This window comes from Melanotaenia boesemani, chromosome 17, assembly GCF_017639745.1.
Source record: "Melanotaenia boesemani isolate fMelBoe1 chromosome 17, fMelBoe1.pri, whole genome shotgun sequence".
Lineage (NCBI taxonomy): Eukaryota > Metazoa > Chordata > Actinopteri > Atheriniformes > Melanotaeniidae > Melanotaenia > Melanotaenia boesemani.
The window spans coordinates 28,646,332-28,674,289 of NC_055698.1; the positions used below are offsets into that span (position 1 = coordinate 28,646,332).

Genomic DNA, 27,958 nt, shown 5'->3' on the forward strand with positions numbered 1-27,958 from the left:
AGATCAATAGCACTGTCTAGAAATGGCATCTACCCGTTACATTCCTCAAATTAAAGCGGACCAAAAACGAAGCAGGATGAGGGTGAACATTGGTCAAGCATTTAAACGTTGGTGCCGACTGAAGGAAGAAACGGGGCTTAGAAGTCACGCGGAGGTTGCCACTTTCCTCCTCGACAGGTAAGTAATACGTTTTGTAAATGCTAATTAATGGTCACCCTTACTGTAACGTTTTTAATGCTCATTAATGCATCATTACAAGCCGGTATTGTAAACTTGCACAGGCGTGTTGCAGCAGGTTTGTCCATGTTCGTTTGTGGTGAGTTTTTTCTTCTTGCAATTGTTTTCATTTCAAGCTGCTACTTAGTAAATACGGTTAGCTTTCCCTCCTCCATACGTATTTTTTGAGTACCTGGCAACTAGTAGAATCTAAGGTTGGCGCGAGAGCGAACGAGTGTGAGTGCGACACCTACTGGTGGGAGGAGTTTAAGTTGTAGAAGAAGAACTGCTGAACAGACATGACTGAACGGACGAAAAGGAGAGAGATGGAGAATCAGGTAACTGGGATCAAAGTGGGCAGATGTCTTGCTCGTGGTTTAACAGTAAATGTGTGACTTGTTACAAAGTAAGTTACATAGTTATAGTAAGTTATATGTAAGGGATAATGCCCGACGAGGTGTCCATTATCCTAAATTAATAGACGACGCGGAGGGCATTTTCCCGCTTATACCAAGGTCACTTGCGAAAGAAATAAATATTAAATCAGTTATTATTACGTTAATGTTGTTATTCACCGTTAAAATCCTACGTTATTCAGTGGACTATTTGGTGTAAATATATATATATATATACACACCAAAGCTAACAACCTGTAAAAAAATGGTATGTCTACGGCCCACTGTACCATTAAAAACCGTTTTCTTTCAGCCCTGTTGTCAGCACCGTTATTTCAGTGTCATTGGGTTTACTGTAAAGCGCATGTATCACTATATGCTGTTGCCAGATATAACTTGATCATTCTCCCTCATTTACAATTTTTTTCCTAAATTTCAGGTGGCTAGTTAAAGACGAATTTAGCTTTAAAAATTTACGTTTAAGTCACACAGAATTTTACATTTATTTTCGCCATGGCAACCTACTCATAAGACGCCATATATATCTGACCTAAATAAATAAATAGATGAATTAATTATTCATTTATTCCTTGAACTGTTAAAATATGAGACTTCACCAAAAAACAGTTAATAAAGTCACATTGTGACAGTAACATTTAATTTAGCGCAGCCACGCTGAAATCGTACAGTTTATAATGTACTAGAACAATTTTTTGGCCTTGACCAGTTAAGAAAGGGTATGCCAGATGCCACAAGTTTTACAAATGATATATGCAGTAATATTCTTTTTTCTGTAGTGGAGGTGTGACTGTTTGCTGCCTCAATTTTCCATTTAATTATTATTAATCTAATAACGATACGATGAATGCGGTGAATTGCCATGCACATCTAGCTAGTATTTTATTATTAAATAATGTGGGAGTCAGTCTAGCTTTAAGGTCTTCTACAACTGGTGAAACCTGGATGTTCTTCCCAAGTTCATAGATCTTTAGTTATAAAAGTTGACACAGATTTGGTGCACATGGTTGACAGCACCTTGTTATGTTGTAACGTGGAATTAAGGGTGGCTGTGTTCAGAGAGGTCGAATACATTGTACAGTAGAACAAATTTGTTTTTATTTGTAATTTTGGACACTTTTTCAAGTTTAGGCTTCCTGTTATCTTGTACACTCTAATACTGGGAGATGAGGGAAACAAAAGATAAAAGGTTATTTAAGGTTAGTTATTTAAGATTTCAAGTGACAGAGAGCAAGAAGGTCATGTAGAGTTTTGAAGAAAATACAACATTACAAAGATTGTCTGCTCTAAATTATAGTAGCAGAAAGGAAATCACTATGTTAGAACTTAAGATAAATTGAAAGTGAATGCAAAAATTGCATTGTTGGTGTGTCTCTAAATTACATTTAAAGTATGTGCTGGGAAACCTTTTGGTCAGAAAACATTCATGTGGAGGGTTTGTTAACAGGTACCACCCACCTAATTGTTATTGCAGGTAAAAAGGCCCTCTCCTCCCTCACTCTATAAAGAAATCAGGATTGTTATTACTATTATCAAGGCTTTTCAAGTTAAAGAATACATAGCATGACTTGTGTTTTCTGCTGTCTTGTTTAGAATGTGTTTGAGGACCCACCTGCTCGACCAGAGAACAAGGCCGCACAGAAGACCAAATTTATCCTCCCTCACTGCAGTACAATCAGAATAGGCCGGGACATGTTCATTCTGGCTGCTACCTTATACGTTGCTATGTCAGTGCACAATGACCTGACCTGCAGCATATCTGCAATCAACGTTGTTGTAGAGATACTATTCATCATAGGTTTGTCCTGTTTAGAAACAGTTTTGACGTAGATATTAATTACCAAGTCTGTATGATGACCATCTTTTACAATAACTAAATCATCGCCTCTCCTTTTTTTTTTACTGCTAGACATCATTTTCAATTTTTGCATCACTTTCATCTGCAAGTCAGGCCAGGTAACCTTTCATGGTCGACAGATACACATCCATTACCTGAACACATGCTTCACCATCAACCTGCTGACAGTATTGGCTGTTGACCTGCCCATTGTTGTCAATGCCAGCAAGGTAAGTAGCCAAGTGTTTCTTTTTAAAGCAGCCTGTGCTTTTTATAATTCATGCAAATGACTTTCAAGAAAAATTTTTATAGACTTTGGCAGAAACATGGATGTAAGACCAAAAAAAAAAACACACCTAAAATAAGAAGTGCAAACTTTTAAGAAAACTTTTCAATGGTGGTGTAAATTAAAATCTCATGATTAGTGTGTTGTCCATTAGCAGCCGTCTATTACTGTATGCAATGGCTGCCCTGGCTGCTTAAGCATTACAGTCAATAATGTGTTAGAGACCAGGCAGGCTGGAGTGAAGAATAGTCTGCAAAAAAGATAAAAAAAATAACCTAAGACTGGTAGGAGAACTTACAGACGTAGGACCTTGAACCTGTACAGACCCATGGAGTTACAAGAAATTCAAACATCTTAACCCATTATTGAGCAAAGAATCATATTTGTACATTTCATTGGACAAACAAATGCCTCTGCATTCTGTGTTCTCCACACCAATCATCAAAGATCAGACTACATTCCAGCTTCTCCACTGAAATCGGTCTTCAGCATAAAAATGAGAAAAAATGGTGCTACTGATTACTTACTTTTGATATTAAGCAATGTTTGAAATAATGCAAAGTTCACAGTTGAATCAATTACAGCAAGTTGAACAGCTGAGCAATCACCATACTTTCCAGATGGTATGAATTTCTTAGCTTGAGAATATGTTTTGTTTTGCACCAAACATGTGCAGTGTTACTTTTGATTCAGAAGACATTTTTCCAAAAGCCTCTTACTTTTATATTTGTTTGCAAACTTTTATTCAACTCCAGCTCTTGGACACCAAAGGGTTTTAGCATATTTACATTTCCCTTAAATGTGAGCAATTTCTGTGAACACATACACTTTTTTTCAAAGGTTTTCTTTAGATTAAAAGTTCAGGATTCTTGATGACTTCTTTCTGCATCAGCTGACAGTTTCTTGGATATACAGCAGTGTCTTAGGCAGCCACTTCCGAACAAATTATCAGTAGGAGATTTAGCTTTTAATGTTTGGTTCCAATAATTTGGAGAGCTTTGTAAATCCCCAGGCTTAATGGCATCTTAGCATTTTTACTGTTTAAATCTTGACATGATTATACAGCAATTTAATAATCAGCCTTACATGTTGTAAGTTCCACCAGATTCTTCTTAACTATTTAAAGTTAACTCTTAATTAACTCTAACTCTTAACTCTAAGAAAAAAGCAAGAGTAAAATGTTTCACATACACAAATAAAGTAGTAGAGATGGTCTATTTAAACACATTTTTAATAAAATTAATAATCATCACTTAAAAATGTGCTTTACCAAATCCTAGAACAGCCTCTGAAAGGGTGGGTAGGTTCTAACTGTGATTGGTAAAAGAATTAAATTAAAATTCTCCTTTGTTTGCTGTTCTATTTCCTCAGATGTCTGTGGTCTACCTGTTAAAATATGTGCGTCTGCTTCGTTTGGTCTTGCTCCTGCAGAAGATAAACCACCAATCGCAGTGTAGCTCAACGTTCTCCATCCTGCTCATGTATGCTGTTGACGTCTGGTGCATGGCTTGCATTTGCTATATTATTGTCAAGATGCATTCCTTCAACTGAGATGTTGGTGTGTGCTGAGAAGATTATACCAGTTGTTTTCCTAAATCCACAAATGTTTACACATTTCTTTGATGTTAAAACAAATGTTTTCTAAACAAAAGTTATCATGAGACTAGACTTATTCCTTTCAGCACAGCAGGAGAGCTGTTGATAATCGTGCTCCAATCAGCAGGAAACTATTGGTGGGTTACTATTCCAGCTGCCTTAGTCAGTATGAATCTGGTGATTTACATCAGAACGTGGCATGTTACATTATTGTTATATTAAATTTTGCATCTGTGATTAATGCAAAACCTAAATAAGATTTACATGCTGTGCATCTTTCCTGGTGTATAGCAGGAGGAGGTGCCAAGTTGTTGTGGTTGTTTATGGATCTGTACCATGCAGCCGACTTCCCTGACTGTAAAATGAATGAAGTGTAAACATGTGCAGCGTTTTCTTTATTACTGTGGGAGAAAGCAATCATCCAATCCACCAAGCAACCCAAAACAAGAGTGAATACTAACTGGACAATATTGTATTTTAAGTAGTAGTATACCACTACTCTCAAACTGAGGTGTGAAATATACAAAGAAAGGCAGCAGATTAATGAATTACTCTTCCTATTTTTATTAATTAACCCATAACTAACCACATGACCATGGTGCGGTGCACGATGAAAGTTTGCTCTGATCTTCCTGCAGGTGACAGAAGTCGGAGGAGAAGCTTTTGGATTACGCTCGGCTGAGCTACAAGACCATGGATGACGAGATGCACGACGAGAGAAGGTGCAGAGCATGAAGAAGACTCACAAGCTGCTCCCGATCTACAGGTTCAGAAACTGAAGAAGTAGAAAAGCCCGTGTTTGGGGGGCTTTTTTCTTTCTTTTTTCTTTTCTGTTTCTGTTCTTCTCCTTCTATGTTAAAGAAAAACAAAATGTTTGAGTGATAGGACAACATGCCGCATCACATGTTTTGGTTGAGATAGTTTTTTTCCAAAAAGCTGCTTGTTTCATGAAGTTGAGAAGTTTTCATTTTCGCATGTGCAGCTGTTAGTGAAAGTAAGTTGTTTTTGTTTTTGCTCGTCTGGAGCTGCTTTTTTATGATTCTGTGCAGGACTGAGATGTTCTATGTTAACTTAAATGTGAGAATATTATTCATTAACTTGTTCTTGGCTGTAAATTTTCATTTTAAAAGAAACTGACTACATTTGAAGGATTTTTGCTCTGAGGTTATAATTCCAGATGTTTTGTTTTCTATTAAAATGTTTCTTTATTTTTCTAATGACAAAAACATTTAGTCATTTGCACATTAAAAAACATTTCTTGAACAGTTATTAAAAATGATTAAAAAAATAATTTGCTACTGTGTCTCATGTTTAAGTGATGGTTCTTTACTTGAATCTCATGTCTGAAATTAGATGCTAAATGTTACACTGCGTAACAAAGAAAATGTGTTTTTGTTTATTAAAGTTTGAGTATATATGAGTGCTGAAGTCAAGCAAATACAAACTAACAAACTAGTTACATTTCAAACTTGTAGATGTTTTATTTCCTCTTAAAAAAGCTGACTACAGCAATAGTTTTACTGATCTACATCACGTGACCGAGACAGCCATTGTGCAGTACCAGTTGAAAGTTTGGATGCACTTTTCCTTTAAATTTAATGCAGACTATCCCAGCTGCTCCTAGGTGAGAGACAAGCTACACCCTGGACAGGTTGCCGGTCCACCACAGCTCCACACAGAGAGACAAACCACTGCTGGGGTGAATTTAGAAGCATCAGTCAGCCCAACAAGCTGGCGTACCTGGAGAGAAGCCACGCACGCTGCACACAGAGAGACCCAATGGAGCTTCATACCAGGAATAGAAACACTGTGCAGCCCATAAACGTTACTAAATCAAAACAAATGTGTAATGACAGATTTAGCTGGTGTTGAAATACTGACTTTGTATCATCTACTGCACTGCTGCTGTCAGACTACAGCTCCCTCTAGTGTTAGAATGTAATAATGCACAACATTTATCAACGTGTGATTTTTAACATCTATTCTCCACTTTTCTCATTTAATACATACACACACACACATATATCTAGAGATAGAGAGAGAACTACAAACACTACAGTAATAGCAGCTAATCTTGGTAATAGATAATATATGATGGAAAAAATATGCTGACCATTTACAGTAGAGAAGATCAAAAGTACATGAACAGCACAGCTACAGTTTGACACAATTTTATTTGAAAAGAGTAAAAGAAATTCAAAGCATACCACTTATTTATTATATTTCATTCCAATAATAATAAAATAAAAACACTGCTTGTTAATGAACATTACCAGTTTAACTTTGTAACAGGATGACAGGTAAAGATCTAACCTACAGCAGAAATGTTTCTGTCGTTGATATAAATACTGACAAACTGGATCTTCTCCAGACTCATACAATGAAGCAGACTCTTCCTCCTCCTCAGCGGTGGCTGGTGTATGTTCGGATTTTCCGGCTGAGGTTGCGTGCGAGTTGGTCGACGGCGGTGCTGATGTGTCCAAGCTCCTTTTTCTGCGTGAGGCCTTCGATGTTGCCGCTGTACCACAGCACCCATCCGGCAAGAGACGCAACCACGAGCAGGACTCCTGCACAAACAGCTTCATTATCAGGTCTTAAAATTCACATAAACAGAAAAATAATGTGCCACCATGATTATGTTTTAACATTAGAAAATAGAAATGTCAATGTAATGTTATATCTTAAAAATAAAAATAAACAGAAATCCTCAGGAGAAAATACAGTAAAAGTACAGTTCAGATAAAAATTTCATATATAAAAAAATGTGTTTTCTACCTGCTTTAAAATGTTTTGAACTGTGTCTGATCATCTTGCTTTTTCCTTACTGTTGATGTTTTCTCCTGCTGGTGTTTCTATTTTATCCGCTATTGTATTTCCTCAATGCTGCCTTATATTCAATAGCAATTAATGTGCAGTTAAAGGAATAAACTGCAAAATACAATCCAAGTTCCAAATAAGTTGGGCTGTGTAAAAATGGAAACACAAACAGACTGTAATCATTTGCTAATAAACCAATGTTTTGTTTCCAATAGAACATAAACAAGATATCAGATGTTGAAACTAAAACATTTTACCATTTGTCCACAAATGCTGGTTAAAGCTCTACCATGTAAAGAAGCCATATGTGAACATGATCCAGAAACAGCTCCGTTTTTGAGCCAAAGCTCATTTAAAATGGTCTGAAGCAAAGTGGGAAACTGTTCTGTGGTCAGATGGATGAAAATCTGAACTAGTTTCTGGAAAGCATGGAGGCCGCGTCATGCAGATTAAAGAGGAGAGGGAGCATCCAGCTTGTTTTCAAGGGAACGGGTGAAAAGCTGCATCTCTGATGGTATGGGGTTGTATTAGTAACTATGGTGTGGGCAGCTTCCACATCTGTGAAGCTCCATCAATGCTGAAAAGTACATGGAGGTTTTAGAGCAAGATCTGTTCCCATCCAGACAACGTCTCTTTCAGGGAAGACCTTGCAGATTTCAGCAAGACGATGCTGAACCACATCCTGTATCCATCACAACAGCATGGCTTCACAGGAGAAGAGTCCGGCTGCTGAACTGGTCTGCCTGCAGTCCAGACCTTTCACCAATACACAACATCTGGAGCATCATGAAAGTAAATATCAAGCAACCAAGGTCCAGGACTGTAGAGCAGCTAGAATCCTGCATCAGACCAGAATGGGACAACATTCCTCTCCTAAAACTCCAGCAACTGGTCTCCTCACTTCCCAGACGTTTCCAGACATGTTAGAAGAAGAGGAGATGCTACACAAAATTAAACATCACCTGGAACTACTTTTTTTTTAATATGTTGTTGCCATCAAATTCAGAATGAGCTAATATTTTCCATGAAAGTTTTAATAATTAATATGTTGTCTATGTTCTACTGCAGACATCTTCAACAGGGGGTCTGCAGAGGTGCTGCTGAGGGGTCCTGAAATTATTAGTTGATTAGACCTGTTTAACATTTTTCCCACAAATTTAAATACACATTAACATAGTATACTGAATGGATAAAAGAAAGCCAGAAGATGTTTTCTTTCAGTCAGGATTGCACACATTCAGTGATACACCGGGACTAACTCAAGCTGGGAACCAGTTCACACACAGCACAAGACCAGTCTAGGCATGTCTCTTCAAGCCTCCTGCACACTAAGATGAGGACCCAACCCCAATTGCAATAATGAATCTGCACGTTACATGCTGACTCTGTCAGTTTCCCCATGATTAGCCGAGAGTCTATTCACTTACCAGCTGACTAAGATCCAAAAACACAAGGAGGCACACAGCGATATTATTATTTGGAAAGAAAATACCATTGTAAAATAAATAAGCAAGACACATGAAAAGCAAACAAACAAAAAAAAAAAACATAATTTACTACACCCAGGAATCATGTGCAGTCAGATCCAGATATTCCTGCTAAAACCCTGCATCTCTGATCCACAACAGTCAACTTCTGAGGCCAGTAAATTCTAATCCCACCTGCATAAACATTATAAGCAAAATGGATAGTTCTGTAACTCAATCAAAAAACTCCAGAAGCACAAGATATCTTCCACCATAGAAACCACCAGTAGCATAGCACCACCTGCTGCTTATTTTTCAACTGATACGGGTGCAAATGAGCGAAAACCTGAAACTATACAGATAATTATCTTAAGTTTGGATTTAACTTCAAGGAGACAGATGGCATTGAATTACCAAAGTGTGCCAAATGCATTGCTCCAAGTTCCTAGTTTAAAAAGTGGACTAATCGCACATGTAAAGGGTGTGAGTCTGCAAGCGATGTGGTTGCACTACATGCTCCACAAGAACTCACTTCTTCCCAAAGACATGAGAGCTGAATTATCAGATGTTATACCTCAGTCAAGAGGAGAGCTTTGCAAATGACAGGGCTTAGAGTAAAAAAAATCCTGAGCCTGAACTTTTCCGGTGAGCGGAGGTGCAGTGGATCTGATGCATACACACTATAGGCAAACAACTTCTGGCATTGTGCTTGGCATAAGATGACCTACAGTTTAAATGTGAATATTAGAAAGTAAAGGTAATAATGTTATAAGGACATGTGAAACTCAGTCAGGCTAATTAATTTAAATTATTCATTTAGCAATCATTTAATTTAGTAAAGGGCCATTTATGAAAAAAAAAAACAGTTACAGAGCAACAATGAACTTTAGATAACATTGTCATTTTAAATTGCAACATTTCCATCATTTTTGTTCAAAACAATATCAAATTAGGTTATAGAAAACACAAAATAAACATATTTAATACACTAAACTACAAGTCAGTTCAATTAACAACAACAGCAACAAAAAAGTTAAAGTGCTCCAAGACCTGATTAAACTGCATAAGAAATGGATAGAAAATAAATACAGTTTACTTCAGAAACTGACAACTGCTAAACTGAAGCCTCCAGTGCAACCACCACAGCTCACTGACATATTTTCTTTTTTGTCTTGTTCTATTTCTTCTTTCTTTTTTGGTTGGGCTTTGACTCCTCTCCTTTTTAACATGGATCAGTCACCGGGGCCGCAACGTCAGCTGTGGCTGTTGCTCCCAGCAAACGACTTGTTTGTTGGACCTCGAACTGCTGCTGGGGTCTACTTATGCTGGGCTCACACCAAACGATTTTCACGGTCGCAGACTAAAAACGGAAGTCTTTAGGAAATCTTAGGCTGGGCTTATACCAGAAGACTTTTAAAAGATTTGCAAAAGACTGAAAAACTACCAGCTCACATCTAAAGACCAATGTTTGGAGTCTTAAGTCTCAGCCTAGTCTCAGACTGAGATTTAACAAAGACTGTGAATATAGGGTCACAAATTACAAGACTGCAGCTAGATTCTTTTAGCATTTTTTGTGACATATTGGACAGTTGATATGGAACAGGACTGATCTGCACACAGTAAAGCAAGCAAGGGGAGAGTCTCCCTCCAGGAGGGAATTACACATCATCATTATTAAGTGTGGCTTTGCATCTCCACCAGGTGTTACACCGACTCATCAGAATCTGGAGGGAAGAATGAGTTTTTATTCTCTTATTTGTTAGATCATTATACTGTAACACAAAAATAATCCACAGCAGACATTTGCTTCTAATAACCACCCGCTCCTCTTTCTGGACGGTCCACCGACAACGTTTCATCACCGCTTCTTGTTCGTCTTGTTTTTTTTTTTTGTTTTGTTTTTAGTCTGCGACAGTGAAAATCGTTTGGTGTGAGCCCAGCATTATGCTGGTCTCAACCACTATCTCCATATTTATTTATTTACTTTTTTTCCCTGAATCATAGTGAAAAGCTGGAGATCCGGCACGGTGCCGGAATACTTTAAGCCCTGCAAATGTGTGCCTCCTCATCTCTGTGAAGGTGAAGAAGACACTGCACCACTGCACCGAACCACTTTGATGGCTTTCACATGGAACAGTTTTGTTATGTGAGCTGGAATTATGCACATCTGTCTGGAGGTTTTTAATCCACTAAAAGTGCACAGTGACCATGTCTGGCTTACCAAACTCACATAGCTTAACATTTTCACTGAGCTAAACAAACTTACGGTCACAGTACACATGCAAATTAGCTTTTTGATGGTTCCTAATCCATCTTTCCACCCGTTTGGGGTCCCTGGCCTGAAAAACCTTGAAGATCTGAGTTCTAAAATATGGGTTGATGAGATTTGTAAATCATTACGTTCTGTTTTCATTTACGTTTTACACAGTGTCCTAATTTTTGGGGGGAATTGGGGTTATAAGTGAAAATGACTCAGGTGTACATCAATAATTAGCTCATAATCACATTAAATCATAACTACAAGAAGAGTTAGAGAGAACATAACGCTTAATTTTGTCCTTTTCAAATTCTAAGGCCAAATTTTCTTCAAGCTGCCTTCTAAGTCAGTAACAGTTGACACTTAACTTAATGTGTGATTTTTGCATTTTCAGTATCATGTTTATTGTTTTATATTAATTGTCAAACTGTGATTTCAGAGAAGATTGTTTCCAGCACCAGCAATCAACTCACATAAAATAAACATAAATTAAGAGAGCTCTATTATTTCAGTGTTTTTTTGTTCTTTTATAATGAATAGAAATGATAATAAAGGAGAAGTGTGAAACACAGCCTTAGAGACGTCCATCTTTCTCCACCATAAAGAAAATACCTCTGTCTTTTTTTCTGAATCATTCAACAAATCCCTCCACATTATGATCCAAACTATAACTTTTGCCACAGTTATTACAGCTGTGATGAAGCACCACCATCGACTTTTTAAATCAACCTTTTATACTTTTATAGGTATTTAGCTTTGTGAGGACAGCTCTGAGCTGCAGCAACATCTTCCCTAATGAGATGAATTTATAATTATTGTCCATTTTTTCTTTGTATCTGTTTTATTTTCTGATGTTCTCTCATATTATATCACTGCTCAAACAAAGCTGAGTTTCATGTCTTCTAGGATTGATGTGCAATATTATCAACCCTAACTGTGAATAAAAGTTCATATAAAACAGTACTTTAGATTTTCAGCACATTGACACAAGGCTCATAATGTTTCTTCTGTGTTTTTGTATAATTACAATTAAATCTTTGTTAATTCAGCTGAAAACAAAATGCATCAGAAATGATAAACCGCAGCATCTCTGAACAAATAACCTATTTGAGGACAGAGGTCTGGAAGTTGGAAAAGGCTGATAATAGGTTTGCAAATTAAACTGTGTGACTGTTTGAGCCTACAGGAGGAAAAGCAGACAACCCAACCCTGAAACACAATGTACAACACATCATTTTAATTACAAGTTGAGACAAACCTACCGCTGTAGACCAGCAGGTCCCCATAATCTTGTCCATTTATTTCCAATTTGGCAAAGACTCCCACCAACAGAGCGGATCCACCCAGCAGATCCATCATCACGGCAAAGGCCAGCGCCAGTTTACAGTGGGACAGGCCGTCACACAGCCCCATGCTGCAACTGGGAGGGAGGAGAGACGGTTAGAAAACCCAATGCCAAGACTGCAGGTACACAAAATCTAAACAAACCACTGTGGTGACAGCTGTTGACACACATCCAGTCTGCAGAGGGGGAGGAACTTCTCAAATCTTCTAATAAACTTTTAATCCCAAACTGTACAAACACTCACTTTCAAATCAACAAACACAAATATTATAAGCACAAAGCAGAAAAACAGCCACTGTCACACTGGTATACATTACTAAGAGGAGTATAGGCACAATTTCACTGTTGTACTTTAGATTATTTAGTCCTGGGGTGCGGGCATCAAGGCAAAGGACGCCAACAGACTGAAGAAACTGATCAGAAAGGCAGAGTCTGCTGTCAGCTCTAAACTTGTCACCCTGGAGGAGGTGGTGGAGGAGAGAATGCTGGCAAAACTGCTGGCAATCAGGGACAACCCCTCCCACCCCCTCCATAGCACACTGGACAAGTTAAAGAGCAGTTTTAGCAGCAGACTGATCCAACCCCGCTGCTCTAAGGAACGGTACAGGAGATCGTTCCTTCCTGCTGCAATAAGACTCCATAACTCATCCACCTCTGCCAAAGCCATGATCACACAACTGGACTAAGCCAACCACTGAACTTACTGCAACCTATAACTGTCGCTTGATATTATATATCATATAATTATACAATATTTGTATCCTTTGCACATCCAACATTCTGTATCATCTTTGCACATCCTTTATTTACATAGTCATATTGACATATTAATATCTGATAGCTAGTTTCATTATTACTGCCACTGCACTTTATCTGCCAATCCACTCTGTATTCATATTTTATTTATTTCTAATTTTATTACACTCTGGATTTCTATCTTTATTTTATTTCTACTTCTATTCCACTTTACTTATATTGTATATTTTACTTCTATTTTTTATTCATAGTTTATGCCACGTATGACACTGGACTACTGTAACAAAGCAATTTCCCTTCGGGGATAAATAAAGTTGTCTGTCTGTCTGTCTGTCTGTCTGTCTTTAGCTGGGCTGGTGGCCAGATGTTCTTCTAATGAATTTACCTCAATTAGTAGATTAATAAAAAAAAAATGCAATTATATTTTCTTATTAAAATTGATTATTTGGGTTGCAAAACAAGGAAAATGAGCTCTGTCACAAAATTCATTCAACCCGATAAACATCTCAAAATGAAAAATGGTGCGCATATCATCAGTATGTTGCCAATATTTATTAATTAACTCATGCTTTCAGTCATCTTTGTATGCCTATTATTGTTAAGCATCATATTTTAAAAGTTGTTTTCCCAGAAAATGTACATTTGTAAAGTTAATGATGCTGTGACATAAATGGGGTGCAATAAAACCCACTATTACTCAGATGTGAGGAGAAGACGTGTAAAAGAAGAAAAATATTCTAATTTAATCATCCAAGTGATCCCTAATGTCCCGGCTCACTGATCCCTAAAAGAAAAGGAGGCCTTTACCTAAACAAAAGGAAGTGGGGAGGACCACAGAGGAGAACAGGACAGGACCTAAAAGTGGTTCAGTTTGTAAAACATCTGCATTTGTTAATCCATTTAAAGATGATATACACATTAAGTGTGTTTATAATGTTTTTACAAGCTACCCCCCTGGTTATTTATTTTATTTTATGTTCTCACACAGACTTTGACTCAAAAACGTAAAGATGCCTGAATTACAGTGTTCCTTGTGAAGATTTTTAAATTTATAATAAATTAAGAATTTAACTTAAATGATTTTCCAGGAGCAAAACCAATACAACAAGAACATTAAGAACTGATTTAAGATGGCAGTTACTACAGAAAATGATGCATTTCAGAAAGAAATAAAGAAAGTCTCTGTTATTTTAATGTTTCTCCTTTTCTTTCCGTGTGGGTGCTACATGAACTCTTTGCTTTGAAAATAAACTAATTATATAAATTCATTATGTATAAATAACACCAAGGATTTTATGTACATTAATTCAAATATAACAATGAGACTGTTCTGTATTCACACGTGTGTATAATCTTTGCACATGTTACTATAATATCAGTAAGATTTCATACATTACAGTTTAGTTTTTATTTGATTTTTTTGTTTATCTGCTCATAAACTAAACTGCTGGAAAGTTTTCTACAGATAAAGCAGATCAGCTGTGTTCACTGAACGAACATTTTTATCTTAAAATCGTTTTAAAATAACTAAAAAAAAAAAGCTTAATTAAACGTAACACATTAACTCACTTGTTATTGTTGAACTTTCGGCGATATAAAACTTCTCACTTTATATTTTCCTGTTTTTTCTCGAGTTCTTCCTCTTCTTCCGCATTCACCTTCCTCACCTTCCCACCCACCTGCGGCCCGCCCTTCAGGTGTCACTTCCGGTCGAAATTTTGCGGCTTTCGAGGTTAATTGAGAATTTAGCTTTTCATCTCCGAAAGATGATTTTCCAACCTGCACTTTCGCTTTTTCTTTGTCTTTTGTCTTTTTGGACTCTTTAAGTATGATAAAAATTCTGTACAGCAAGCTTATGTTATTAATTTATTGATTATTATGGCCAAATTCTTTCTGCATAAGTGTAAATTCTCACAGCATAAACCTATTTTCTTAATGTTTCACAGAATGTTTTTGTCTAAAACTTTAAAAACAACTGGCAACACTAAGACTAGAAAAACTGTTGCTGTCTGTATTACATTTAACTGAAGTGTCTCTTGATTTGTTATTCATAATTTGTAGTCTTTTCTTGTATCTTTGTATTTGCTACCCCTAGATTTGTTTATTTATTTATTTCCTCTTTTTTCTTTTTTTTTTGCCCGTTTGTTACACGCTGTATTCCGTGTTGTCTGTTTGCGCTGTTTTACTATTGTAGTTTTTGATATATCCACTTTTATTATTTCATATTTGTGTTTGCTATTTTGTGAACTTAATAAAGATTGTTTATACACTGAGTTTAACAAGTAAACGTGTCATTCCTGGGCTATTCGTGTTGTAATAAATTACTATACAAAGTAGGTTTTGGGGCAACTTCCTTTTGGTTAATTTATTTCTTCCCATTTGTATCGTTAGCATTATTATTATTATTATTATTATTATTATTATTATTATATAAACTGCAATGGTTAAAAAAGAGAAACGGTTCAGCACTAATTTTTTATTTCCGAGGTACAGTGAATGCAACTGCACTAAGGAATTTTCATAGTTTTGTCATCCCTCAAAACAACAAAGAAGAAAAACAAAATGATTGTTAAAATGAATTAAATTAAATTTTAAGTGCAAAACGTATTTTATCGTAACATTCAGTAGTTTGGGACTGATAGAGAACAAAGACTTAGCAACAGATATTTTTTTTTTTTTTTTTTTTTTTTTTTTTAGAAAGCTTGCACGTCAGCTTGTAACGAAAACGACAGCGATTGGAAAGGCTCTGTTCTGCGCATGTGTGACGCGAACAAACTTGAGTGTGGTACACCTGTTGAGGCCACTTATAATCAGGTAATTGCTGCTGCAGTCCGTGTGTTGTCTCTGTGGAGCAGCAGCTAATTTCAGCCTGTATTACTGAAGTATAAACCGCGCACAGAAGGACGGTAGTAAAAACAGATAACTGCGGACATTCAGGTTATTACCCATCATTACCTGCCAGAGTCTTCAGCCATGAATCCTCCAACCAACAGACACGACACAAGTCCGCCAGGTAAGAGCAACTCCCTCACCGCGTGGCTGCTTTTCTGTGTATTGAAATCACCTCTGTGTTTGTCATAATTGGCTAAGTTTTGTTGGTTAAAAAAAACTCATGAAATGACGGAAATTTGTGTTATTCTAGTTTTAATAAATAAATTTTTAAAGAGCAAATCATGAGAAAATGAGATAATGGACTTTGCTGTGTAACTGCTCCATTAACGACATGCTAAAAGCTTTATGCTCCATTAATTTAACACACTTTCTTTGTGTTTTGTGTGTAATGTCTGCTTTCTGTGCAGTTTAGTTTTGCAAATGCCATATTAAACTTACACACTTTCATTCAGAAGCAACTGATAAGCAGTAATTAAGCTTCAGTAATTAAGCTGCAATTCTGAGACTCCATATCTGACGAGAAAGCACACATATCACTTTAGCAGACACATCCGTGCACAGTATGAATGTGGTGAATACAGGAGATCGTTCTCTGATGAAGATCCATTTGGGATCTTACAATCCCTTTGATTCTCTTCTAAGTCCTTGTTTCTTCTTTGAGCACCATTGCTTCTCTCCCTGAGAAAAGGCTACTTGGAGCTAATTAATGCTCATCATCAAATGCTAATCAAACACTGAGATGATCTAATATTTCAAACCATGTAGAAAAAAATACAGTCATCCAATTTTTAGTCGAGGTCAGAAAATGGCACACAAGAATTTAATTGTGTGAAATAAGTCGCGAGGGGAGGGCTTAATGGAAGTTTTTCTAAATTACCTGCAGTGACATTTGTTTCATCTGCAGTGACCCACACCTGTAACTGACTTAATTACCTAATTAGGACAACTGAAGTAAAAAAAATGCAGGAAAAAAATTTAAGTTTTTTTTTTTTTTGTCATTGAAGTAAGCAAAAAATGTCATGTAGAAGACATAAAAATGCAAACAGATAATGATGATACCATCTTTATGAAAATAAAAAAAAAAACCCAGTGGCTGCTTTTAAAGTGAGGTCTTGCTTAAAAAATATCACAGGATATTAGTCACACACTGAATCAATATTGCATAAAACAAATGGTTGGAAAACACTTACAAAGAGGCAGTGATGCATTTTGGGTTAGAAATGCAAATACAGGCAAATTAACACCTGACTTTGGATAATCTAATGTTAATGTGTGTATACCTTCAGTAAAACTTCATTATTCCTGCTCATGCTCCAGATTTATGCTCCATATATGTGTTAGAGAATGTCACTTTACTGTGTATGGGGATGTTGGAACACTTGTGTTAAGATGTTTGTTGGTCCTTTTTAGAGCCAAACTCTGCTTGTTTGGAATATTTCTAAAGGAATTCATGCAAACAGAAGCAGACCAAACTTCTCTGAGATAGGGGAGTCATTACATTGTGTCTGCTCCATCTTTACAAATGTGTGCTCTGTGCTCTTTTGGAGAGACTGGTTTGCCTTCCTGAGGACAGGTGGAGACATTTAATCATTCTGGGAGCTGTGCATGACAGTTATGGAAATGGTTTAGAAACCAATGTGTTAAAATAAGAATGTCTTATTAATTTAGCCTTTTATTCATCATGAATGCATGTGTGGTGTTTTTGTGGGGGATTTATTACTATTAAAATGTCTCCTTTTGATAATATTGATCCGTATGGGAAAACAAAATGCTAATAAAAATGCTAAATATGAAAACTGAGAAAGAAAGAATCAGGTTAGAATAAACTAAATGCAGAATTGTCATCTAATTCCCTGTTTTCTTTTTCATCTGTTAGAGCACTACATGCCCCAGTCTTCATCATCGTCATCATCCTCAGCAGCAGCTGGAGGAGATGGTGGTGGTGGAGGAGGAGGTTTGTATCTGGATACCTATGAGGTCTCTTTCCCCCTGGAGGAGAGTGTGGAGCGCCCCCCTGCCTATCACATGCACCACGGCCAGCAGATGATGGAAGGTGTGTTGCTTCTACATCTTAGCATAGTATTTTATTTTTTTTAACTGTCCTGTCCAGCAAGCAGAATGATAGTCTGGTTGCTGTACTGTGCTTAACAAATTTGCTTTGCCATAATCTGATTCATTTACTTTGAATCGTGGAATCTATGTAATCTTGCTGGACCTGACCAGAAGGGACAGAAAAAGCGAGCGAGCCCCAAGCCCGGTCCACACCACCACCCCCAGCCACCCCCCCACCCCACCCACATGCGGCACACCAGGTACCCCCCAGAGCCAGCAGCCCATCAGCCGCACCCAGGGGGAACAGGGGTGTGAGAGGTCCCCATTACCCTCCCCGTTCCTGACTGTTTATGAAGTGTGTGTTTTTTGCAATTAAAAATGAGGGGCAGTGACTACATTGTGCTGAGAGGCCTCCTAAGTGTCCCCGCCCTCCATGCACTGCATGACACGCCCTCCAGATATTTGTGTGTTGTGTTTCTTGGGTTTGGTGTCTTAAGTGCAATTAAAACTGAGAGGCGAGTTACCACAGGGTGTAGCCGAGGAGGCCACTTAAAAGTTTAATAGTAAATTTGATGTCTTTTTTATACTGTGAATGCAATGTCCAAAGGACTTTGTTCCAGAAGTCTTGTGATTTATTGCAGCTTTTTAAACCTAAGCTGTGCTGCCCTGTTCTTTTCAGAGAGAAATGTTTCCCTGCAACCCGTCCAAACAAGCCACACTGTTTTAATCGTTTTCTGATTGTCCTGTTATGAACTTTAACATTTGGGTTGGCCTTGCTGGGAGGTCCACTCCACTCCTGGTAGTGGTCTTAAATGTTTTCTTCATGTGAATAGTCGTTCTCTCTGTAGAACGATGGACTCCAAATAGTTTGGAAAGGTCCTTTTAGCCCTTCCCAGATGATGGGCAGATTGATTTTTTATTATGTCTTTCCTCCTGGGCATTGTCTTATTAAACATTTAAGTGCAGCATATCAGTAAACTACCAAAACGTCTGTTTTTATAGAGGCGCTCATGCTTATGATGACCAGTGGGTGACCTGCTACTTCTATTAATTCCTGTGGAAGCAATAATGATAAACTTGCAGCGTTTGCAAGTGCAAGATTTCATGTTATTGTTGTTCATCTGATGTTTTTCACCCAATATTAAGGTTTATTTTATGTTCTGAAATAAGAAAGGAGGTGATCGCTTTTCCACTGCACTTTAATGATGCTTTTGATATCCTAAATATACCTTCTTTAAAATTAGAATTCTTTAAGATTAGAAATATGTCAAAACAAAACTTGATCTCCTTTTGATCCTTTTTGTTGTTACTTCTTTTCTCACTGTGAATATTCTTAGCCATGTTTCTAAACTCTTGTCCTTGATTTAATGTGCATTTATCTAATTTTCCCTCACCTGCAGAGCCAGTGGTGCAGGAGTCTCCTCATGCCTCGTACAGCCCTTTCATCCTGGTTTCTAACCTGCGGGCTCACCTGTACGTCTCTCTGGAGAAGAATGCCTGGCTGCAGAAGCGCATTGAGGAGCTAGAGGAGGAGCGAAACTTCCTGCGCTGTCAGCTGGACCGCTTCATCATCAGCATGAGGAATCCAGACAGTGAGGGCCGGGAAAAAAAGACGAGACATCACGCTTTTTTATTTTCTTTAATTCTAGGTGTCATTGTTTTTAGTGACAGAGTGGTGTGGAGATAACCAGCGGGCTGTCAAGGCCCAGCCGGCCAGCTCTCCATCCCCTCCCTCCCCCATGACCACCAGGTCTGGAATGACCCTGAAACGCATTCAGGGTACAGGACCTCGGAGTCGCCGTAACATCGCCATCCCTGGTGAGGAAGATGCTGACAGTTGAAGATAAAGTTGTCCTTTTGTCTCATCTCAATCACCAAAGTCTAAGGAAAGAAACCTTGTTTTCATCTTTCTCTTTTGGTGGGCGGGGGGCAGTGAAACAAGAGTTTCACCTTGAAGAGGACAAATACTACACTGAGGATGAGTACATGGAGGAGGAGGAAGATGAGAACGAGGACGACGATGAGGACTCAGCAGTGGAAAAGGGGTCGAAGAAGAAGGGCAGAGGGCGAGGCGGCGGAGAGCCGAGGATGAAGATGAGAAGGATCTTCAGGATCACACATGGGAGGGAGAGACAAAGAGGTGAGGTCATATTTTTTTATTGAACCTTTATTTTACCAGGCAAAACATTAAGAACAAATTCTTATTTACAATGTTTACCTGGAAAGTTCCAGCACTTGTAGGACAGAAAAAATGAAACTATAATTTGCAAGCATGTCAGTGGATTGTTGCACCGTAGTAACAAAAGGGGAAAATGGTCTTTTTAACAATCACATGTTTTCCTCAGATGTGAATAAAGAACGATGTCTGTATGAAAGATAAAAAAAAAACAGGTCTTGCTTTGATCTGTGGGTGGCCGGCATAATAGGCCTTCCCTTTGAGGCCGAACCACATATCTTTAGGTTTTCTTTTGGGTCATGTAACACAGCATGATGGGAGCTCATCATTTTCTAACGTAATAATAAAAAAAAATTACAATAATTAATTCTTACTCAGAAACAGGTAATTTACTATTAATGGCAGTTTGAGCCTGATTAATGTAACAAAACCACTAAATTAATGTCACTTATGTTACACCTCACCTTCTCTTCTCATCTTCATCCTGCATCCAGTTAAAGACCCAGATGGGGTTCTGATTCGTTATAAGAAGATCCTGTCCACCTATCAGAAGGTGAGAAGTATGTCCCGAGCCTTCCAGATCCACGGAGTGGACCGAAACACCATGGCCTCCACCTCGCCGATCGCAGAGCTGCTGCTGGTGGCCCCAGAGAAGGTGAACTTAATCATAAAAAAGTAAAGATCCGATCCATAATCTTTTAAATGATCCTGTTTATTATGTGAGTACTTCAATTTGTGATCTGGTTTGTTATTTAAAAATGTTGATAAAGTTAGAGTTCATCAGCAGGAGTAGTTTAACTTTCTTTTTACACCAAATAAGTAAATTTTGGGAGTATTTACTTTCTCCTAACAGTGTCAGCTCTGTCCCTTACGCCCCTTTTTTGTGCTGCAGCTGAAATTTTGAGAATATGATTACACTGTAGGCATGTCATGTTCAGCACAATATTTGTCTAGTTTTCTAATTGTGTGCAACAGAATTAAAGATGGAAACTAATGAGACATGTCTGCTTACTGATCGGAACTTTATTAAGTTAACATGTTAACTAACATGTAGTGCAGAAGCACTTGAAACCAGATGATTTCTATCTAAGTTGATGGTGTTTAGTGTGCAGCAAAATGGGATTAAACTTCCAAACTGCTGAATAAAAACAGGCCTGTCACAATTTAAACCTCATCTTCTGAAATGTAGTTATTAGAGCTGACTGAGAGGATTTTCTATAGATGTTAAAATAGTTTCCATTCACTTGTTTAATAACCGAAAGTAAGGAAAGTGTTTAAGACTCGAGTGAGAAGTTTGGAATTTAAAGTTGATAGTCTTTGTTTAGAAGGTTTTATAAATATGCATTTTAAGTAGTAGTATACCACTACTCTCAAACTGAGGTGTGAAATATACAAAGAAAGGCAGCAGAATAATGAATTACTCTTCCTAGTTTTTTATTAATTAACCGATAACTAACCACATGATCATGGCGCGGTGCATGATGAAAGTTTGCTCTGATCTTCCTGCAGGTGACGGAAGTCGGAGAGTTCGAGGCCTCAAAGGAGAAGCTTTTGGATTACGCCCGGCGGTGCTACAAGACCATGGATGACGAGACGCATGCCAAGGTGCAGAGCATGAAGAAGACTCACAAGCTGCTCCCGATCTCCTACAGGTTCAGAAACTGATGAAGTAGAAGAGCCCGTGTTTGGGGGGCTTTGAGTTTATGTAGACTGTTTTTTTCTTTGTTTCAGTTCTTTTCCTTCTATGTTAAAGAAGAAAAACAAAATGTTTGAATGGTAGGACAACATGCCGGATCGCATGTTTTGGTTTGGATAGTTTTTTTTTTTATTATTATTATTATTATTATTTATTTTTATAAAAAGCAGCTTGTTTCATGAAATTGAGAAGTTTTCATTTTTGCATGTGCAGCAAGTTGTTTTTGTTTGTTTTTGCTCGTCTGGAGCTGATTTTCTTTGATTGTGTGCAGGACTGAATTATATATATATATATATTATAACTTGTTATAATTCCAGATGATGTTTTGTTTTCTATTAAGATGTTTCTTTATTTTTCTTATGACTAAAGATTTTAGTCATTTGCACAATGAAAAACATTTCTTGAACTAAGAAATTAAAAAAATAATTTGCTACTGTGTGTGAATCACATTGTCAATCAGAAGATGCTAAATGTTACACTGCGTAACAAAGTAAATGTGTATATTTTAAGTTTGAGTATATATGAGTGCTGAAGTCAAGCAAATACAAACCAACAAACTAGTTACATTTCAAACTTGTAGATGTATTATTTATCTCTAAAAAAAAAAAAGCTGACTACAGCAATAGTTTTACTGATCTACATCACGTGACAGAGACAGCCATGTGCAGTACCAGTTGAAAGTTTGGATGCACTTTTCCTTTAAATTTAATGCAGACTATCCCAGCTGCTACTAGGTGAGAGACAAGCTACACCCTGGACAGGTTACCGGTCCACCACAGCTCCACACAGAGAGACAAACCACTGCTGGGGTGAATTTAGAAGCACCAGTCAGCCCAACAAGCCGGCGTACCTGGAGAGAAGCCACGCACGCTGCACACAGAGAGACCCAATGAAGCTTCATACCAAGAATAGAACCACTGTGCAGCCCATAAACGTTACTAAATCAAAACAAATGTGTTTAGGTGGTGTTGAAATACTGACTTTGTGTCATCTACTGCACTGCTGCTGTCAGACTACAGCTCCCTCTAGTGTTAGAATCTAGTAATGCACAACATTTATCAACATTGTGCGATTTCTAACATTATCTATGCTCCACTTTTCTCATTTAATAAAAAAAAGACCCACTTCTTTGTAACCTCTAAATTAAAGCAATTTAATTGAATTTTAAACCCCACAATTATTATGCATTAAAATTGGTTCCAGAAAACTTGTTATAAGTGGGAGCAATGGTTAAAAGGAATTGCCTAAAAAGTGAGAGTAAACCGTTTTGCTCTATTTAACTTTATTTCATTTTACATAAATGAAAATTTTCCTTTTTCTATTATCATAGATTAGTATTTTAAACATGAAGGAAAAACAAAAATGTAACAGGAATACAAAGAACAAATTTTTGTTTAGAAAATAAAAGTCATGCAAGTAGACAGGCTTTATTTACATAGTTTTTCTGGTCTTGTTGACCACTGAAAGGACTTTTAACACCACGGGCTTCATTTTAACTTAATTTTTTTATGTATTTATTTTGTTTTTCAGTCACGCACACATCAATAAATTCATCACAGGAAAACATGGATTTTATGTCTTAGCCTATAAGACAGGGATTAAACTTCCAACCTCAATACTTACACAGCCAGGACAGCTGTTGCTCAGAAATTTAAATTTATTTACCTCTCCCTAAATGAGGACTCAGTATAATACATGCTATATTCACCATTCCAACACGTCATCCCTGTCCACATCGGAAGAAGTTTAAATTTATTAGATCCTCCCAGACTGCAAAGACTGTTTTATGGTTTAATGGAAGCAAAAGATGCTGGAGTCAAATTTCTTGCTTTTGTAAGCAATAAAGTTAATTCTGGTTCTGAAAAGACAGAACTCATCAGTTCATCCACATTTACTCACCCATCCATAGTTTTCCTGAGACAATAGAAATCTCAGTGTTTTCTTTACTAAAGTAGAAATTCATTATTATTATCATTACTATTCATTTTATTATTGCTAAAGGCACCACATAGCAATTGTCTATCCTAAAATAGCCGAGGTATTCTTATATACTGTACCCTGAAGATAACCACGAAAATACTATACATCTCGGATCTTTTGAACCATTGGTCTCACCTGCATTCTGCACAGCCAAAAGCTATAAATAAGAATAAAATCATAGACACAAAGCATCATCTGAAGAACATAACATAGTATAACATAACATAACATAACATAACATAACATAACATAACATAACATAACATAGCCCATTCATTTATTTATTTATGTTTGTATGCAATTGTGTGTGCATGAACTTTGCAGAAGCATTTCCCACACTTACTCAGACAGTCCTTTGTTTTGCTGTCCATCATTAAAGGCAGAATTAAAATGATCTCTGTCCATGATCCGTGGCAGCTGCAGGCTCAGGTGGGTTTGGCTTGTGTGTGATTTGTATATTTTGTCTATGAACTTAAGTCATGTGGGGTTGTGGAAGGGTGGAGACACGCCTGCACAAGAGAGTGTATGTTTGCCTTTGTGACTTGTAACCAACCGGCAGGTTAATATAGCATTATGGGGATGTACAGCTTTTATGGAAATATAAACAGAAGAAATATATCACCTCTAATGTTGGTGTTTGTTTGCCTGTGCAAAAGCCAACGATCCAGTAAGTCACAGGGCAGAATCAACAGTAGAGTAAATAATAGCTGATGGTTGATTTAATACAGTTTAATTTTGTGAACAAGACAATGTAAATATATTAACATTGCAGCACCAAGTAAATAAGTTACCACCACTGATGCTAAATTATTTTTGTGCTCATGATCTATATTTTATACACAGTGCCAATAAATCTTTAATATATTCTCCCTTATAGGGACGAGTAAAGCACTCAGAAAGCTCTCCACATTTCGTTATGATATGTCTTAAAATGTTTGCAGCCATTTTTATCCTCATCAATCCACAAAATATGTCAAAGAAAAAACTTATTTTTTTAGTCTACAAGCTTATAAACTAAAATGCCCCATAATCACTTTTTACAACTTAGTTAAAGCAACTTCAGCCTCAACAGCAGCCTTAAGTCTGCCTGGGAATGTTTCTCCAAACTTGTCCCACTCTTCTTTGGTCTTTTTCTTTTTTCATGGGTAAAACTTTAAAGTTCAAGTGAATGTGGAGTGCCAGCCCACAGCCATCAGGTCTACTCATGCAGGACTTTTCAAGATGGCTTCCAGTGTTTTTCTTGATGTTTTAGATTTGGATAGCAGCCTTTTTGAAATGCTAACCTTCACCGCAGCCTGACTCTTGTTAAACAGGTTTTTAGACAGCTCTCAATGTTTGTCTCTCCATCTGTTTTTTAGATGGAGAAAAGAAAAGAAAACATGATGGGAAAGTTGCCCAAACAGTTTAATATTTATTTCATCTGACCTGTCATAATCTGTGTTTTTGTTTTTTTTATGGTGTCATGTTTAGATCTGTTTTGCTTCTGCTTCCTGTCATTAGTGCACCTGGTTTGATTTGGCTCATTCACTTCACCTGTTTTTCATTTAGTCTCTGCCACTCGTTCATAGCTTTCATGTTTAGTTTAGCCATCATAGTCTTCATGTAATCTCAGTCTTGCTTTCATAGTGTTTTGTTTTTGTAAGGTAAGTTCTTGTTCATTAAAATCTTATCCTGCATTTGTCTGCTTCCTGCTTCATAAGCCCGCATTTGGGTCCATGCAACCCTGACAGGACCTAAGAGTTCGATTCTCATGAGCTGGGAGTCATTTGGGTGCTTTTGACTGGTTGATGGATTTCAGCACCGAGGGTTCAGTTCAGGTCAAATGACTTTATTTGTCCCCAAAGGGCTTAAAAAAAGCTACAGCCTAAAACATAAATCAACACACAAAATTGCTGCACACATCATTCAAAGATTAAGAACATATTATTTATAAGGTGCTTGTTAGATTATAAAATGCACTTTTTAGATTTGTGAGCTTGTTCAGCATTGAGGTTCTGGTTATTTCATAGTCTGCTGATTAGAAAAGGTGGTAAGAATTTAAACTGGCTGCTCAGTCTTGTTTGAGCTCACTTTACCCATATTCAGCATTTCTGTTCTGCAAGTAATAGAATAAAATAAGAATAATAACAGGTTATTATACACTGCCTGGCCAAAGAAAAAGTCACCACTCAAAAGTCACACACTTAATATTTCATTAAACCACCCTGAGCTTTGATTATGCAATGCCACAAGATTTATTTCCATCCTGTGTTGTATTCATTTTTCTCCAAGATCTTGTATTGATGGAGAGTCCGACCACTGAGCTAAGCCTTCTCCAGCACATCCCATTCTCATTTGGAATCAGGTCTGGACTCTGTGGTGGCCAATCCATGTATGTCTCCTGCTTCCCGAACCTCTCTTTCACAATTTGAGTGTGATGAATCCTAACATCGTCATCTTGGAATATCTCTGTGCCATCAGGAAAAATGGAAAAATCTGCTTATTCATTATATTCAGTTGTTAGCTCACTTCATTCATTGGACACATAATGTTGCTGAACCTAGACCTGAACCTAGACCAGGCCAACTGCAGCAACCCCAGATCATAACACTGCCACCACAGGCTTGTACAGTAGGCACGATGGCTGCATCACTTCATCTACCTCTCTTCCTACCCTGATGCTCCCATCACTCTGGAGCAGGGTAAATCTGCACTCATCAGACCACATGACCTTCTTCCTTTACTCCAGAGTTCAATCTTTATACTCTCTAGCAAATTGAAGCCTTTTTCTCCAGTTAGCCTCACTGACTAGTGGTTTTCTTAAGGCTACACAATCACCTTAGAGAGATGCTTGATGCATGCTAATGATCTGACCCTCCTCAAACAGACTAACTTCACGGCCACAAAATATATCTTTTCCACATGGTTGTTTAAGAAATGAGAAGCTACTCATTGCATCAGGTTATTAAAAACATTTATTTACCTAAATACTTAAATAATATTTGTATTTATATAATATGTTATTTATATAATATATAATAATTTATATTATTTATATTTATACTCCTCCACAGTCTCTACTGACCCTCTTTAAATGATGGCGGTGAATGCCTCTGCCAGCTGCCTCTGTCTGGGGGAAAGGTTTGCTATTATCTCCTTGGTTTTACTTACATTGAGCACAAGGTTTTCACACCGTTCCACAAAGTCCTGCATAGCAGAGCTGTGGTGTTGAGTCTGGAAAGATACCATGCACAGGAGGATTGTACCATCAACAAATGTGACAATTTGACTGGGCTGATGTGCAGATACCTTAAGACCCACTCCAGGCATTTTTTCAACAGTACAGTGTAAAACCACATTCTGCACACATTACAAAGACACCGCTGAGAAAGAGGAGGACACTGCACTTTCTTCCTTTGAATGTGTTGCAGATATGATGGATGTATATTGTTACATGAAATTTATTTGACATTTATTGGATTTATGCCATGCCATTAAGCCAAATTAAATTAAAGACTCCCTTGCAATGATCTATAGTTTCTTCTTTTTTACTGGATTTTTTAAACTGCTCCCTGTTCCAAACTGTTTATCATAATTAACTTCATTTCCCAGAATAGCCTGTGGTTAACAGGGTTGAGGCTCTGGGTAAACTAAAACTCCAGTTTACCCTTTAACCTCCCTTTAATGTCCAATCATAGCGCGAGTTACGCTGGAAGTAGTAAAACCAGCCTCGCTTGATGGACAGCAAAGTTTGACCAATAAAATGCGTGGTAAAACTCAGTGGACCAATCACGTACAAGATAGGCGGGACTCCTTTCCGACAGGGCATCGGAGGAGGAGGTGTTCCTGGTAGCCATCTTGGATGTGCGAAGTGATTGTTTGACGAGAAGAATTGACATTTTTTTTATTTTAGAAAAGAAGCTTTTATATTGAAGCGCTGAAGATTTACCGCAGTGTGGCGACTGAGGAAATCAATCTAAACTTGGAACAATCCAGGTAAATTAGCTACAGACCAAGAAGTGATCATTTTATGTGCCTTTTCCCTCTTTCTATCTCTCCTCTCTCCCCTTTCCAAATTGAGTCTCCCACATCAAATAGCGCAGCCGGTGGGAAGCTGCAGCTGTCGACTCTGACAACAACTTATATACTATGATTTTTGTTTTAAAACGGAAAAGCTTAGCTTAATCTGCAGAA

General features: G+C 37.5%; 4 protein-coding genes across 9 annotated transcripts in view; 3 read left to right on the forward strand and 1 right to left on the reverse strand.

The window, feature by feature from the left end:
- The first annotated feature begins 210 nt into the window (after positions 1-210).
- On the forward strand, positions 211-5,208 carry LOC121656638 (potassium voltage-gated channel subfamily H member 8-like). The gene is made up of 5 exons (XM_042011741.1): positions 211-554; positions 2,223-2,427; positions 2,539-2,696; positions 4,124-4,339; positions 4,974-5,208. Exons 1-4 carry the CDS (start codon positions 516-518, stop codon positions 4,301-4,303), a joined length of 582 nt encoding a protein of 193 aa, XP_041867675.1. The 5' UTR covers positions 211-515; the 3' UTR covers positions 4,304-4,339; positions 4,974-5,208.
- A 1,295-nt stretch (positions 5,209-6,503) lies between these two features.
- On the reverse strand, positions 6,504-14,673 carry tmem238a (transmembrane protein 238a). 2 transcript variants are annotated; one of them, XM_042011746.1, is made up of 3 exons: positions 14,559-14,673; positions 12,151-12,308; positions 6,504-6,915 (listed from the first exon to the last, which is right to left on the reverse strand). In XM_042011746.1, exons 2-3 carry the CDS (start codon positions 12,299-12,301, stop codon positions 6,752-6,754), a joined length of 315 nt encoding a protein of 104 aa, XP_041867680.1. In that variant the 5' UTR covers positions 12,302-12,308; positions 14,559-14,673; the 3' UTR covers positions 6,504-6,751. The 2 variants fall into 2 exon arrangements, with proteins under 2 accessions (XP_041867680.1, XP_041867681.1); XM_042011747.1 differs by having other exon boundaries at positions 12,151-12,302; positions 14,559-14,671.
- A 1,087-nt stretch (positions 14,674-15,760) lies between these two features.
- LOC121656617 (coiled-coil domain-containing protein 106-like) lies at positions 15,761-22,116 on the forward strand. Its single transcript, XM_042011709.1, has 7 exons — positions 15,761-16,002; positions 17,758-17,934; positions 19,334-19,525; positions 19,599-19,751; positions 19,867-20,073; positions 20,604-20,764; positions 21,619-22,116. Exons 1-7 carry the CDS (start codon positions 15,963-15,965, stop codon positions 21,772-21,774), a joined length of 1,086 nt encoding a protein of 361 aa, XP_041867643.1. The 5' UTR covers positions 15,761-15,962; the 3' UTR covers positions 21,775-22,116.
- Positions 22,117-27,610: 5,494 nt separating this feature from the next.
- The window catches only part of LOC121656608 (CCR4-NOT transcription complex subunit 3-like), a 42,023-nt gene continuing 41,675 nt past the window's right edge, over positions 27,611-27,958 (forward strand). For 4 of the 5 annotated variants that reach the window (XM_042011685.1, XM_042011688.1, XM_042011687.1 and 1 more), the window contains exon 1: positions 27,611-27,760. The gene's annotated coding sequence lies outside the window, so the exon portion shown is untranslated. The remainder of the gene's footprint in view (positions 27,761-27,958) is intronic. The other variant, XM_042011686.1, reaches the window with a different exon arrangement.

Excerpts from the sequence above, each read along its gene's own strand:
- LOC121656638 (XM_042011741.1), top strand. The coding sequence starts at position 516 with ATGACTGAACGGACGAAAAGGAGAGAGATGGAGAATCAG. Across the intron at positions 2,428-2,538 it reads AGAGATACTATTCATCATAG|ACATCATTTTCAATTTTTGC; the intron begins GTTTGTCCTGTT and ends TTTTACTGCTAG. Across the intron at positions 2,697-4,123 it reads TTGTTGTCAATGCCAGCAAG|ATGTCTGTGGTCTACCTGTT; the intron begins GTAAGTAGCCAA and ends CTATTTCCTCAG.
- tmem238a (XM_042011746.1), bottom strand. The coding sequence starts at position 12,301 with ATGGGGCTGTGTGACGGCCTGTCCCACTGTAAACTGGCGCTGGCCTTT. Across the intron at positions 6,916-12,150 it reads GGACCTGCTGGTCTACAGCG|GAGTCCTGCTCGTGGTTGCG; the intron begins GTAGGTTTGTCT and ends CTGTTTGTGCAG.
- LOC121656617 (XM_042011709.1), top strand. The coding sequence starts at position 15,963 with ATGAATCCTCCAACCAACAGACACGACACAAGTCCGCCAG. Across the intron at positions 16,003-17,757 it reads ACACGACACAAGTCCGCCAG|AGCACTACATGCCCCAGTCT; the intron begins GTAAGAGCAACT and ends TTCATCTGTTAG. Across the intron at positions 19,752-19,866 it reads CCGTAACATCGCCATCCCTG|TGAAACAAGAGTTTCACCTT; the intron begins GTGAGGAAGATG and ends GGCGGGGGGCAG.